Source organism: Lissotriton vulgaris, chromosome 10 (assembly GCF_964263255.1).
Source record: "Lissotriton vulgaris chromosome 10, aLisVul1.2, whole genome shotgun sequence".
NCBI classification, from domain to species: domain Eukaryota; kingdom Metazoa; phylum Chordata; class Amphibia; order Caudata; family Salamandridae; genus Lissotriton; species Lissotriton vulgaris.
The window spans coordinates 701190451-701204976 of NC_141698.1; the positions used below are offsets into that span (position 1 = coordinate 701190451).

General features: G+C 41.1%; 1 protein-coding gene across 1 annotated transcript in view; it reads right to left on the reverse strand.

Moving 5' to 3' along the window:
• Positions 1-3819: 3819 nt before the first annotated feature.
• Positions 3820-14526, reverse strand: part of CCNY (cyclin Y) — a 547033-nt gene continuing 536326 nt past the window's right edge. Inside the window, exon 10 of the mRNA XM_086941524.1 lies at positions 3820-6371. Coding sequence (XP_086797650.1) covers positions 6255-6371 — 117 coding nt within the window. The 3' untranslated portion in view covers positions 3820-6254. The remainder of the gene's footprint in view (positions 6372-14526) is intronic.

Sequence of the window (14526 nt, forward strand, 5' to 3'; positions counted from 1 at the left end):
CCCAAGTATCACGTGAATTTATCCTGAATTTTGCTCCCCTTTCATATGTTTGCTTGCCTGCACTGGTTATTCCGTGATGCTACTGCTCCCGCCTCTCCCTCTGGATATGTGCCTTACCGTTTTTCTATGCTCCTTTGCCTTGCCACTTTTATCTTCTTCTTCCTCCTTTTTCTTTTTTCCCCTTTCCTTCCTTTTTCTTGTCTTTATTAGATTCCTCTTGTTCATTGAGTTCATCTTTAACATTTATAAAATTAAACCTGATTGCTCCTTTTTCTGTTTTGTACACATTCCCGAACTGCCTTACCATGCTGCCTAGCCTCCGGGATGTACGGCTGAATAGCGGTGTACTTTGTTTAAGTAAATAAAGGTTTTCCAAAAAAAAAAAAAAAAAAAAAAAAACAGGTCTTGAGTCCCTTCCGGAAGTGGGTCAACGAGGGTAAATGCGGAAGTGGAGGGCATTCCAGGATTTGGCGGCAAGGTGGGAAAAGGGGCTTCCTCCAGAGATGCAGCAGCGGATGCGTGCTGTATGTGTGAGGGTGAGGTGTGCAGAGCGGAGGTTCCTGAGAGGGTGGTGGAAATGCAGGTAGTAGTTCATGTAGGCAGGTCCTTGATCGTGGAGGGCTTTGTAGTCTTAGGTCAGAAGCTTGAAATGGCATCTCTTCTGGACAGGGCGCCAGTGGAGCTCCTTCAGGTGCTGGGAGATGTGGGTCCTCTTGGGCAGGTTGAGGATCAGTTTGGCAACTGCATTCTGGATCATCTGGAGTCTTTTCAGGAGGTCGGTGGTGGTGCCTGCGTAAAGTGCATTAGTAAAAGTGGGTTTGTGCATGTGAGCAAAAATGCGTATTTGTAGGTACATGCACAAGTTTGGTATGCCGCATGTTATGGGATGACTTCAGGAACCATAGTATTGGTTGATATGCAGTGAGGAAGCTGGGCATATGATGGCTTTTACTGACATACAATATGGTGCCTGTGGCCATGACGGCATTGCCTGAGCACAATGCCACATCAGCTGCTTTGTGACTGGGTACGAGTCCATGATGGCTAAGGTTGGCACATAATCAGGTATCAGAACATAATGGTATTGGCAGGTATATGCAGAGCACCTTTTCTCATTACTGCACTGATTTTATATGGTGCCCATGCAGACACTGGCACTGGCTGTGTAGTACTAATCTCTATAAATCTGGTCAAAAGAGGGCAGGAAAAGCAGGCAAGAGAATGTCACTGGAAGAGATCAATAAGACAGCAAACGGCAGGTCTAATGGCGACAAATTCACAATAGAATTTATGAGGAGAGAAAGTAGTACTACAGAAGTAATAATTCATGTACTTTTACATGCCTCTATTAAACGCTCTCAAATGTCTAACTCCCTAGTAGTGAAATGCAAGAGGGCACAGCCCTATCCATCTGTAATAAGTGTATTTGAATATTTACTGGCTAGTCCCATTTATTGATGTTTTGGGGTCATTTTTCAAAAGTGTGTAAGTGTAAGCAAACGAGTACTGAAAGAGTCTTACTTTATGTACTCCAAAATACAATTGTGAATAGGCCCCTGATCTTCATGGTTTTATTGTGGAACTATGCATGTATGGGCAGTAGCACTCTTGTTGTTGCAGAATGTCTGTAATGAAGTATTTCGGAAAACAACACTTTAATAATCGTTTTACCTGACGCAGACATTTTGATTTTTAGGAAAGAAAACCATTCTATTTGGCAGGGTAGCTACCATCTAGTTTCTCTGATCAATATAAGCATCAGAAGACTAGTTCACAAAGGGCAGCATTAAAAATCAGAAATCTACTCCCAAAGTTGTGACTTGTAAGCATTGGTAAATGCAGGACAATATGCTACAGCCAACAGAAATGGAGGAAAGGTAAGTGGCACACACAGAAACCAATGGGAAGCCAGGACAGAAAGGTGGCGGGATGTAAATCCCTTTTAAATTAATATTAAAAGCAACAGATCTCTTATGGGCAAAACCTAAAAAGCACAAAACCATCACAATCATTCAGAAAAGTTACTATCTCATTTTGGAACAAGTGTCCAACTTTTACGTGATTCACAGACAATTCCAGAAGTACTGCTAGACTAGAAATATAGGACAAAGCACTACTCACCATCATTCACATGGAATTCCCACTGGGTGGAAAACTGCATGAGTAAACGATGATGAAATATGCATTTGCACATGCCATTTTTATCTCACGGGGAAAATATTTATCTTGTAAAGAAACGTCTTCCTGTAGGTCTCCATTTTAAATGGGGTGTTCCTCTACTTTCCTATTCAGGCATGGCAATGGCTTCTGCCTTCCACAGGAGTCGTTTTGAGTGTCTGTCTAGGGTGGGAACACAACCTAAAATGTTTATGAATACCCACAAACATAAATGTTTGTGGTTGGTCATGGCTATGTAACCCCCACTTCCACCCCAAAGGAACAACCACATTTCTTCACACTCCTGCCTTTCTAAATGTGAACAATTCACCACACTGACAGATTTTTGTTTTTTGAAGTGCAATTACTGAAAGTAAAATTCAGCCAATCTCAATTCTGTGACATGGGATTTGGAGTGCATTCTCACAAACATGTTTTTCTGTTTTTAAGGTCTAAATGTGAGTTGTGTTAAGATATTGTCCAAAATATGAGCTTTAAGAATGAGGGCATGGAAAATAGGTTTGATGGAAAAGAGCAAGCAGGATACACTGAAAGGGTAGAAGACTCAGAAAGCACAATAATACCATAGGATTTGATTCTGATAGGCAATTATGGGGCTAATCCAAGAGTAGTGAAATGACTAGAAGCAAAGAGCTTGTAAAACAACGTAGGGTGTGGATGATTACAATAGAAAGCTGGTGCTGCCAATCACTTCTTTGATCAGAGAATGATTATATCAGACACTTCTAAAAGTGTCTGACATTAAACACTGACATGTCGAGTTAGATGGCTGCAGCAACAGAGTTGCATAAGAATGCATTAATTTCTCAAAAAATGCAATAAGACCTCGAAACACACATACAAGCATCTGTTATCCGATTGTAGGAGGGTGGTATGGAGTGAGAGGAGATTATGGAAAAATTTAACCTGGTAGTCGGCTTCAAGATTAGTGCTCAGTTGGTACTACTTAATAAGCTACCCGATATTCTTTTGCCAAATAAGAACATTCAATTAGCATCAAGAAGAAACTTTCTAACGGAACGAAAATAATTTTGAGGGAGAGGAAATTGGGTAAAAAGTTAAAGGTTATCAGAACTAGGTTATGGGGATGGAAGGAATCATTTGGGAAATTAGCTGGAATTCTATGACTATCTTTTTAAGTAGATTGTTTTATGCAGTTCTATGTACTCACACATTGCTAGACTCAAGTCAGATTCATAGATTTTCTCAATTGATATGCTATGTTACATTTTGTCCTGACAACCTCCCAAAACTCTACAGTATAAATATTCCATTCTTTGAAACTGTGGATTGTCTAAATACTTGGGCATTTTAATATTAAAAAAAGAAAACAATTAAAAAGAATAATTAAAGAATAACATTAATAGAACTTTTTTTAAAAATAACTTCACTTGAGGAAATCAAGTTATAAAATTAGAAATTATATAATGATTTGGAAATTTCCATTAATGAACATTTAGATCACACACATCATCTGACGATCCAAACAAAACATTGCAGGGTTTGAGAGTGTGTACTATCCTAATTGATTTTCAGATACATATTCTTGTTTATGATTGACAATTAGTAAAGTAACATCAATGCGTACCTAGTCTTTTACAATTTAAATTGGTTACAAACAACACAAAGAGAGCCAAAACCTAAATAGTAATCCAGTTTATTATATAGTATTGATTTACCTTGCAGACAAATTACAGTCACTAAGAGTCATCCATAGGTACTGTACTTTTTGGCAAACTTAGAACAAACCAGAACAAAAGCGATAACGATTTTCAGCATAATGAAAATAAAAAAACAAATAAAAAGGCATTTTAAGTGTTATGCAAAATGATAATGTAAAGTCACAAATCCACATATACAGCAGATTTTGTTTGTACTCTTAGTGCACCGAAGGGAACCAAATTATTCACAGAATCCATTTTAAGGAATATACAGAGGTAGAGTCCAGTGCCAAGGCTAAAGCAAGATTTAACAGTCTTAAAGAGACTGAGCCAAGTTTTCCGGAATCCTCTCAAAGTTGAAGAGTTAGCATGTATGTACATACATACAATAAATAGACTATACAATCCTGAAAGTAATTTGATATGCTGCATGAAGATCCTAGTAGATGCAGCATAATATAACACAGTTTAGGATTTACATTTCTCTCACTTAAAACCAGGTTTCGTCTATAAATATAAGAAATTGTTCAGCAATGTATTGATAAAAAAAAGTCTGAGATACACATACAGTCCAATGTGGTGTTATAAGGGATTTTATGTTTCAAATGTTCTCTAAAGTAGGTTGATTTTAACTCTCAGATTGCAGTGCATACTAAACACTTTATAACATTTGCAAAGTAATTTAACATTCTTTCTTTTTTAGGACATTGATGTCAATCTCGAAATTACATAGAATTGGCACTATGATATAATGATTAACATATTCCTAATGTTCCATTGACCTTTTAACATTCATAGGTACAAATACTGTAGAGTCCTTGTTTTATGCCGATTCAATTTGCAAAACCACGTGTTTGCTTCACTAACCGTTTGTTAACAATGATTTTCAAGCAATGCTATCAATTGCTCCTTCAGGGAGGTACAACAAACTTTATATTTAGGATAATATAAGTGTTCTATATTTGTCAAAGCACCAAAAGTGGTCCCAGACGAAAAACAGTAAAATGTTATATTTTCCAGCTAGTGCATTCAAAGGCCCACGAACTGGACTTCAAGAAACCTGCAACTTTTTGTTTGCAAGTAAATTTCAAAAATGTGCAAAAGTCCCCTTCACAGAAAAAGTTCTATGGGCTCCCATACATAAAGCAAACCATTCTAAGGAGATACATATTAACTTACTATAAAACGTTCTTGGCACCCCGTAAGGCTCATTATGTAAAAACATTTTATAATCAAGATTCTTGGTAAATTTCAACAAAAACAGTATTTTTTCACAGCTTCAATCTACTTTCAATTATTAGCAGCACCTACAATAAAAGATGCAAGTTGTTGTTTTTCAATGAATTGGTGGTAGACATCTTAATGAATTACAGCTCTTCTTTCATCATCTAGTAGAATCTCTCAGTTGATACATAAAAACATTTTTTTTAAGTTTCTGATTTTCTACAAACAGCTCAACATTGACTCAAAAGTAAACATATAAAATCTTCGAAGATATTGCTTGCAACAATGTATCTAGATTTAGATATGAAGGAACAAAGTAAATGGGCAAATAGTATTCATACTTCAAACACTTCAGCGCAAGTGTCAAATATCTTCAGCCGGGCTACAATCATTACTGTAGGTCATCCCTGATTTGGCCTTCAGCGTCTTAAAAATCTTCAAATTACCAACACATTCTTGCTTAAGAATTAAGATAACACAGTACAGAACGTGAAAGGAATCCATACTTTCAAAAATAGTATAAATTAAAAGTCATTTAGGAACGATCATTGAATACACTTTTGGTTCAGCACTATGGCCAGGTTTATATAAAGGCATTGATAAGCATGTTTTATGAATTCGAGTGAAGAAAAAAGATTTTTTAACAAAAAAAAACGCTTGAACACGAAATGTAGTGACAAAAAGCCAAACAACAATCTGTTTGAAGTAGGTGCTAATACAGACAGACCATTTGTAAGTTGGGGAAAGCACAGCAATAGTTAGAATTACAGAAGAAACGGCAATGGGTGGTGGTGTATGATACCACAAAAATAACACTCCACACAAGCTCCATGTTCCGGTGTTTCCAATGCAATAGTTTAATTTAGAGCACATACAACTGTCAATCATACTGGTACTGCCTAATCTTTTCACTGTCTCCACTCATTTTTCGGGTAACATTTCTTTTGTTACTTATTGCAACATCAGGTTCACCATTTCCTTTTGTCTACTGTTGAAAAAAGAAATAAACAGCGAAGGTGCCTTTGCTTTAAATGTTCGGAGAAAATTGATCCAACTTTTCCACTTACTGTGTGTGATAGGGAGGCACTGAAAAGGCACCGTTCCAGAGCAATACCTAACAAAGGAAATCTTCTTTCCTGATATCAAAACAAAAGTAAATGGAAGAGTCAGTAAGGACAGCAGGCATTCCTGTTAGGAGATGATGGCTGGACACCATCGAACTACAGTCAGGTTGTCTGCACTAGCAGACCGTCTTCTAGCAGCTTTCCTGAAGTCCTTATACTTGTCTTCACACAACCGTGAAATAGCCTAAAAATACAAGGGTGCAAAAAATTAGGCTCCACATGTAAGATAAAACACAAAATTAATCTACAAAACAATGTTAAAGTGTTATGCACCACACTGTATCATCCACTCGAATTGCAAGGAAAAGGGATGTTTATAGAGATATCATCATCATATCTCCTCTGGAGTGGCTCGTCATTTGTTGTCAGCGCATGCACCAATAACATTGTAATAGTATTTACAGTCTCTGAATGCCCTGTTAGCAGCCCTGCTACCGTCAGCTCGTGAAGCCAGGTGTCCAAATCCCATACGGATTTAAATACATATATAGGCATATGGATAAGTACATTAAGAGACAGGTACTCTGATCCAATAATCAAAGTTTATTACTCAGTAATATTGATCAGGAATTACTTTTACCAAGGAAAAAAAGGAACAATGAAAGAGTGATTTTTTTAAATGTACAATAACCAGTCAGTGGTGTTACTGTGCATGTTTCATGAAAAGGTGCATGGCTCTTTCTCAGGTAATAGTAGTCACAGGGACAAACACTAGGAAATGTGAGCGGGTTAACCACAGCACTTGAAAGTAGACTTCAAAAATGTCCATGATATTCCAGGTAGATGTGGGCAAGCAGTCAAGGCCTATCTCAAAGGAGGTGCCACAGCGGTGAGTCTAGGTACAGTGTAAAACAATCATCATGGTTGCAATAAGGATGTGGATGCCAATGTTGTGAGGTTTAGTAAACACCCAGTTTCATCACATCTAAAATCCTTATATCTATAGTTGAATTAAAGATCAAAATGTTAAATGCATGCAAACCACAATAATAACCCAGTGCAATGATAAACCAGTTTGTGATTATTCGATGATCACAAACATGAACTCTGCTTAAACTTACTGCTCACGATACATACTACAGACCACAAACTCTAAATAAGGGCTAAAACAAATAGAAATGCACTATACATCGAAATACAATTCAACAGTAACTGTACAAGTGAACTGTTAAGAGTCTGAGTTTCGGAAAGTGAATAATAGAGTCTGAGAACATAAATCCATCTCCAAGTGTAGGATTAGAGGTCATGGTCCCTTAAATAAGAATATCTCAATGCCTGTGGGTGCTACTGGCTCCAGGTCAGGGTCTCCTCACTCGGGGTAGCCGAGCCTGATGATGAATGGAGCAGACCAGAGTATAACTCACGGGGATGGTATAGAGCCCACCTAAAACAAGCCTGGGTAAGGCATTGGTTTCACTTATGTAATGAATAAGGAGCTGTTTTCATCAATCATCATCTGAGAGAAGGAAGAGCTCTCTGACAGACAAGCATTTGCATTGCAATAGGTTTGAGAGTTGGAGCTATTGGCATTGTACATGACTTATTCATTTGTTTTAAAAACCTGCAACCGGTGCATAAACACACACTTTGTAGGTATAGTCCTTGCTTACAAAAAGCAAGGATGGCAGTAAAACAGACTGCCAGCCTTGCTTCTTAGAAGTACAAAGTACTGGTTTACGCACAGTTTGCAGGGTTTCAAAAGCATAAATAAAAGGCATTGTCATTTACAATGCCAATAGCTCAAACTCTCACAAATGCAAGACCTATTGAATTGCAAATGCTTGTTAGTGTTAGTAGAGGGCCTTGCAATAAACGCCCCCTGCGAGTTTTCCACGCAGTGTGCTCTGCCCGTCAGCCAGGCCACAGAGCTGCAGGTTGTAGTTTGGGCTGGGCCTGAAATCCAGGCTGCGCCTAACGCTGTGGTGGAGGGCGACTTCCAGGCGGGACGGTCAGTGTTTGCTGCCTGCGCTGTTCAGAGAGAAAAGGAGCTGTTGATAGGCAGGGTCAGAGTTCAGGTTTGCCTGCATTGCCGAAAAGTTTGCCCGCAATGCCAGTGAAAGCGCACAGCTTTTGGGGTGGAGACCTTGGGGCGGGGAATATTGCACAAATGTAACTTTGTACAGGGGATAAAACATTTTCAAAGTGTGAGTTTGGAACCACTGACTTCCTGAGGTTATGTATGGCAAGTTCTAGGATAAATAACACGTTAGGCCGCAGGCTTCAGCTGAGTGCTCTCAGCTTAACCCTCAGGCACTGAAGTGCGTGACAAGACTGCTTCTAGGTTTTAAGAATGATTTCACCCTAACTCCGTGTCATTAACCTAAAGAATGCAGCGTATGGAGCAGAGACAGTGGGCGTCAAATGTACTGTACCCCATTGATAAACACATTTGTTCCCCTTAAATCTATGTGTGGCTGTTGTTTAGGTAGTATTAAAATACGTACCCTGGGTTAGGCAAGAACTGTGGACTATGTCACTAATAACTACTTGGAAGAGAGCAGTTCCAAATCTCCACTGTATGAGACAGCAGATGCATTTTTATAAGCGGGCAGCCCTGCTTCAGTTCCAGTTGGCAGTTTACAAATGGTTTCCATTTGTTGACTTGTTTGTATTTGGGCCTCTAATGCACCTTTACAAGCAAAAATTGAGTTGTCTGTTAGAATTGTTTATTGGTGTTTTATTGTATCCGTTGGTTTCAGATGGTGTTTTCATCTGGCCTGTGTGATATCTCTTTGATTAATTCCTCGGTGTGGGACTTACCTCTGTGTATCAGGCGTTTGACTGTAAATTGATCAGGCATACAGGCCTGGATCAGAACGTCCTAGTGGGCATGCAGTGTGGTGTCTGCTTCCGTAGATACTTTGGCCCTTTACCTCCATCGGGTTTATGCACAGTGACGTGGATTTTGAACGTGTTTTCTACCGTCACTGGAAGCCTTGAAGTGACTTTAGGGCCAGTTTGACATAGTTCAAATAAGAAACTGTAGGACTAGGCCGCCCAGTCTTATAAGAGGAGCCAATGGAATTCTATAGTCCCAGCATTCACAAGGAGGTCGCTGCGCGGCGGGAGTCAGGCCTGGAAACGTCTACCTCGTATCAGGCGAATCTCCAAAAGGCTGTTTGGGCTGAAATACATATAGGGCTTGGAAAGCGTCTAGCGAAGCCCCGAAATGCCAATGGGGTTGGGCCTCTGGCATACTCATGGAGCTGGGGATGTGCCAACCTCATATAAGAAGAGTCTCTGAAGGGTCTGAAGGATCACGTTTGTTAGACAGTGGCAGGATGGTGTTCTCCGAAAGGTTTGTAGAGTTGTGCCTCTGAAACGCCTGCATGGCTTTCACCTCTGGCAGGGATTGGGCGTCTGAAAGGCTGGTAGGGCTGGGTGCATGATGTAGTGTAGATAATCGTAGCATGGAAAGGTCGCCCCTGCCATCCCTCCTCTGAGGAGCAATGGTGTCCTCTGATGAGGTCACACGTCTGTTATGTAAGCACTCCCCATATAACCTATAACAAAAGGTGTAGGCACATCGTGGGTTGGTTTCATTGAGGACGCTACGGGGGCCAACATGCCAGGAAAGGATTATCAAAAGAGGACAGATTCCAGAAGTTGTTAGAACAGAGATTGTAATTGATTCACTCTGGATCTCTCGATCCAGTGGGTAAACCATGTCAAAGCCACTTGATGCCCTCTTCTTACTCACGCTCCAAATCATTCATGAGCGGAAACTATTTGAAGGATTTGATGTTTTTGATTGACGCTATTTCACCGCGCAGACTGAAGCCATTGTTCTGGCCTGCGAACAGCTTACACCAGAACATTATTCTCATTTTCCTAGCCGGAAGGGTGCAGTTTCTGTCTTTTACCACGCATGTGTTGGTTTAGAACCCCAAAAGCCTTCAGTTTCTGTTGAGTTAGGGTACCCAGAGTATTCCCTTGTTGCAGGCAAGCAACACACTTGGTGGCAGAGAATTAAACGGGTTACATTAACCAGGGGCACAGTGTGGGCTTCCAGAGCAAGAGTTGGTGCCTACCAGCAACTGCTCCCATTCATAAAAGCAGGAGAAACTTTGTCTCTCCCTTGGGGAAACATAGTGAATTATTAACCGCGCTCCCCTTAGTGGCTGTGTAGGCAATTAACGCACCGTCCAGTGCAGACCCAGCGGGTGAACCATTTCAGGGAAACAAGCCCGCGAGGTGTGTGCGCGTGAGCGCCACAGCGAGCGATCTGTTTTCAATTATTGCGCCTGTGTCTGGGCACAATAATTGAAAACAGATGTTGCCTGTGCAGGTAACCACAACCAATATGCCATGGGCAGAGCAATGCACCCGCCTATGGCCAATTGTGTGCTGTCTTTGTTAAAAAGACGCACACAAAGGCCAATAGCCTGGGGTAAAAGTAAAACTACACACGCAGCATGTGCGAGCATATGAAGCGATTTCTGAAAGCCCCTACATGAGTCCTCGACAGAACAGCGCATGCGCGATGTTACAGGCTCGACCTAATAACACAGGAGTGGAGAGGATATGGCACAGCAGCAAAAGCTGCTGACTCGAGAGCTGGGGATCCCGGTTCGAGTCTCGTTGGCACTACGCAACATCCTGTGATTCTTTGCAAATTACTTAATCTCTCTATGTGATAAAGGAATATGCTACTTACCAGTATGCATCTGTTCTTGGCGTAGAGGGCTGCAGAGTGGTACATTATGAATAGGGCTCCCGGTTTTATGGTATTTATTTTTTTGCCATTTCCGTCTGTATTTATCCATATTTATTTTTTGTACATTTTATCTGTATTTATCCATATTTATTTTTCCCATAAGTAAAAGACATCGCTGCAGCTAGTATTTTTCCACATTTATTTAAATTGACAATGCACACATACTCGTTTGTTATTGGTCAATACATTAATCTGAAAACTTTACCATTCGCAGAATGTACCAAATATAACTTCTTTGTTATGTTTTATCTACATGGCACGAATTTCTACCATTTTCTGCTACCATTCGATTTTAGACCTTCTCTGCTTTCGAGGATTTTATTGCAGACTGTCTTCTGGTTTTTGTCTGTTTTAGAAAGTTTTAGTCTGTATGTTTTTTTTTTTACGGTTATTACATGTCTTATAAATATGCTGGATGTGGCTGTGAGTCAGGCGATACGCCTAAGATGGTTTTGATGGTGGTTTAGTCTGTGGCGCTCTCTTATCCCCACAAGCCTAGCCCTCCTCTGCACTCCATTGTTGAATCTGCTCACTTTAAGCAGGCGGGGACCCGGGGGTGCTCCCAGGAAGTGCAGATATCCCTTGGACAGATAAAGATGTGTTAATAGCAGAATACTGGCAAGTGAGGTGGGCTGGCAGAGTCCGCTACCCTTCTGAAGACTGTTATCAAGTTACAAAGTTTTCAGAAGCTCTGGTATGACTTTCATCAAGGCTGGCATTTTTGTACTTAAAGGACGAGCTGGCTCACCTTCCTCCTGGGCTCAGTGTTAGTCGGTTAGGCATCTATAATTCCCTGCTGCTCCAGATAAGAGAGGCACGCGTGGAGCACCGTAGAAAGTTGCCTGCATTTGATTTAATACAATGAATGGAACATACCAACGGAACGGACGGTGTTTTGGCACTCTAAGCCATGTCTGTTTCAATTACATAATTTTATCAACATCGAAAGTAAGGAAGGAAGGCTGAGTTGGCCCTACAAGGATTCAAGCATGTGACCTTAAAGTTAGACGGAAACTCCTGTAAGCATTTCCTCAATCCATGGATGTATTTTATCATATATTTCAGACCCCTCCCTCTCTCCCCCCACCCCCACGTTGTGTGTGTGAGTCCGGGCCGGGACAGCCTCTCTGGGCACACACACTGACAGTTTTTGTGCTGCCAGCCGAACCCGAGCACTTCACAGGTCTGCACCCGAGCATTTAACAGGTCTTTAAAAGACCATTCACCCGCTAACGAGGCTTTGTTGTTTTTCACCCCTTCTAGAGCCCCTGCATCGCGCTCGAAGAATTACTCTGTGAGCAATCGCCATACCATCCTGTTTTGCAACTCTGCTGGAGCACGGCAGCGCTGCAATATGTGCTAGTATTTACCCGTTTTTACATATAAATACAGACAAAGGAAAACTTGTTTTCCGTCTGTATTTATATGTAAAAATCCGTTTAAATGGAAAACCGGGAGCCCTAATTATGAATAGATCGCCATCTGGTGTTGGGCTCGGATGATTGCACTTTATTTTTCTCTTGGAGAGTGTTTTGTATCTTGGTGACTCCTCCTTTAGTTGGTAGTGCGCATGGGCATCGGCTCCATCCTTAGATTGTTTTGCCATAGTAAGGTTAGATGGAGTAGTATGATAGAATACAGATAGGAATGCCCATGTAAGTGTATCTAAATAAGATAATGTTGGAACAGACACAGGTTTCCGGGGAGGCTGGGAGGGCATGTACCACTCTGCAGCCCTCTATGCCAAGAACAGATGCATACTGGTAAGTAGCATATTCCGTTCGAGGCATATGGGCTGCAGATGGTACATTATGAATAGACTATACAGCAGTTCTCTCCCTAGCGGTGGTCGCCCGTGTCTGTTGCAACTGTCTGAAATAAAGTCTTTAATACAGCTTGTCCCACTCTAGCTTGTTGTGTTGTGTGCACATCTACACAATAGTGCTTTGTGAAGGTGTGCGGTGTAACCCAGGTAGCTGCTTTGCATATGTCATCTAGCGGAATGTTTCCCAAAAATGCCATAGATGCTCCTAGTTTACGTGTAGAGTGAGCTCTAGGAGGAACAGTTAATGTTCTCTTTGCTTTTAAGTAGCATATTTGAATACATTTTACAATCCATCTGGCAATGCCCGCTTTAGAGATGGGATTGCCCTTATGTGTAGGAGAAAACGCAACAAATAGCTGTTTTGTCTTTCTGAAAGTTTGTGTTCTTTGTATATAGTACAATATTGCCCTTCTGACATCCAATGTATGTAGGGCCCTTTCCGCTACCGTTTGTGGTTTTGGAAAGAAAACCGGTAATTCCACTGACTGATTGATGTGGAATGCAGAAATTACCTTTGGTAGGAATTTTGGGTTTGTTCTAAGAACTACTTTATTTTGGTGTAACTGCATGAATGGTTCTTGAATCGTAAAAGCCTGCAACTCACTTACTCTTCTAAGTGACGTGATAGCTATGAGGAAGGCCACCTTCCATGTGAGGAATTGTATTTCACACCTATGCATAGGTTCAAATGGTGGCCCCATTAGTCTGGTAAGTACTATGTTGAGATTCCAGACTGGGGAAGGTGGTCGTCTTGGTGGAATGACTCTTTTGAGTCCCTCCATGAAAGCTTTAATTGCTGGTACTTTAAACAGGGAAAGATGTTGCCTGTTTTGTAGGTACGCCGCTATAGCTGCGAGATGAACTCTGATAGAGGTGTATGCTAAGTTACATTGCTGCAAGTGTAGTAAATAGCAAATGATCTGTTTAGTGGATGCGTCCAGAGGGTTGATGTGCTTACTGTTACAGTGTATCGCAAACCTCTTCCACTTTGCTGCATAGCATGCTCTGGTGGTAGGACGTCTTGCTTGTTTAATGATTTCCATACATTCTGGTGGTAAATCTAAATATCCAAACTCTATGACCTCGGGAGCCAGATCGCTAGGTTCAATTGTTTGGGATCTGGGTGCATTATTTCTCCATGGTTCTGTGTAAGGTGCATGGGTAATAATCTTGGCTTTTGATGTGGCACCTGTGAGAGTTGTAGTAGCGTGGTGAACCACAGCTGTCTTGCCCACGTGGGTGCCACTAGTATCATTGTCATTGAGTGCTGCTGCAGTTTCCGAACCACTAACGGAATTAGTGGGAGAGGGGGGAAAGCGTAAGCAAATCTGTTGGACCAATTTATCCATAGTGCATTGCCCTGGGACCGTTGGTGTGGGTATCTGGATGCGAAGTTTTGGCATTTTGCGTTCTAATGATTGGCAAACAGATCTATCTCTGGTTGCCCCCATCTTTGGAAGAATGACTGCAGTATTTGGTCGTGCAGCTCCCATTCGTGTACTTGTTCTGACTGTCTGCTTAGGATGTCTGCTATCTGATTTTGAACTCCTGGTAGGTGTTCTGCTAACAGATAGATCTTTTGAGAAATGGCCCATATCCAAATGTCCTGTGCTAGTTTGGATAGTTGGAGAGAGTGTGTCCCCCCTGTTTTTGAATATAATACATTGCAGTCATGTTGTCTGTTCTGATCAGGACTGCCTTGTTTGTTAGTTGCATTTGGAAAGCTTTTAGTGCTAGAAATATCACTAATAGTTCCAAGTAGTTGATGTGCAGTTTCTTTTGCTGCACACTCCACTT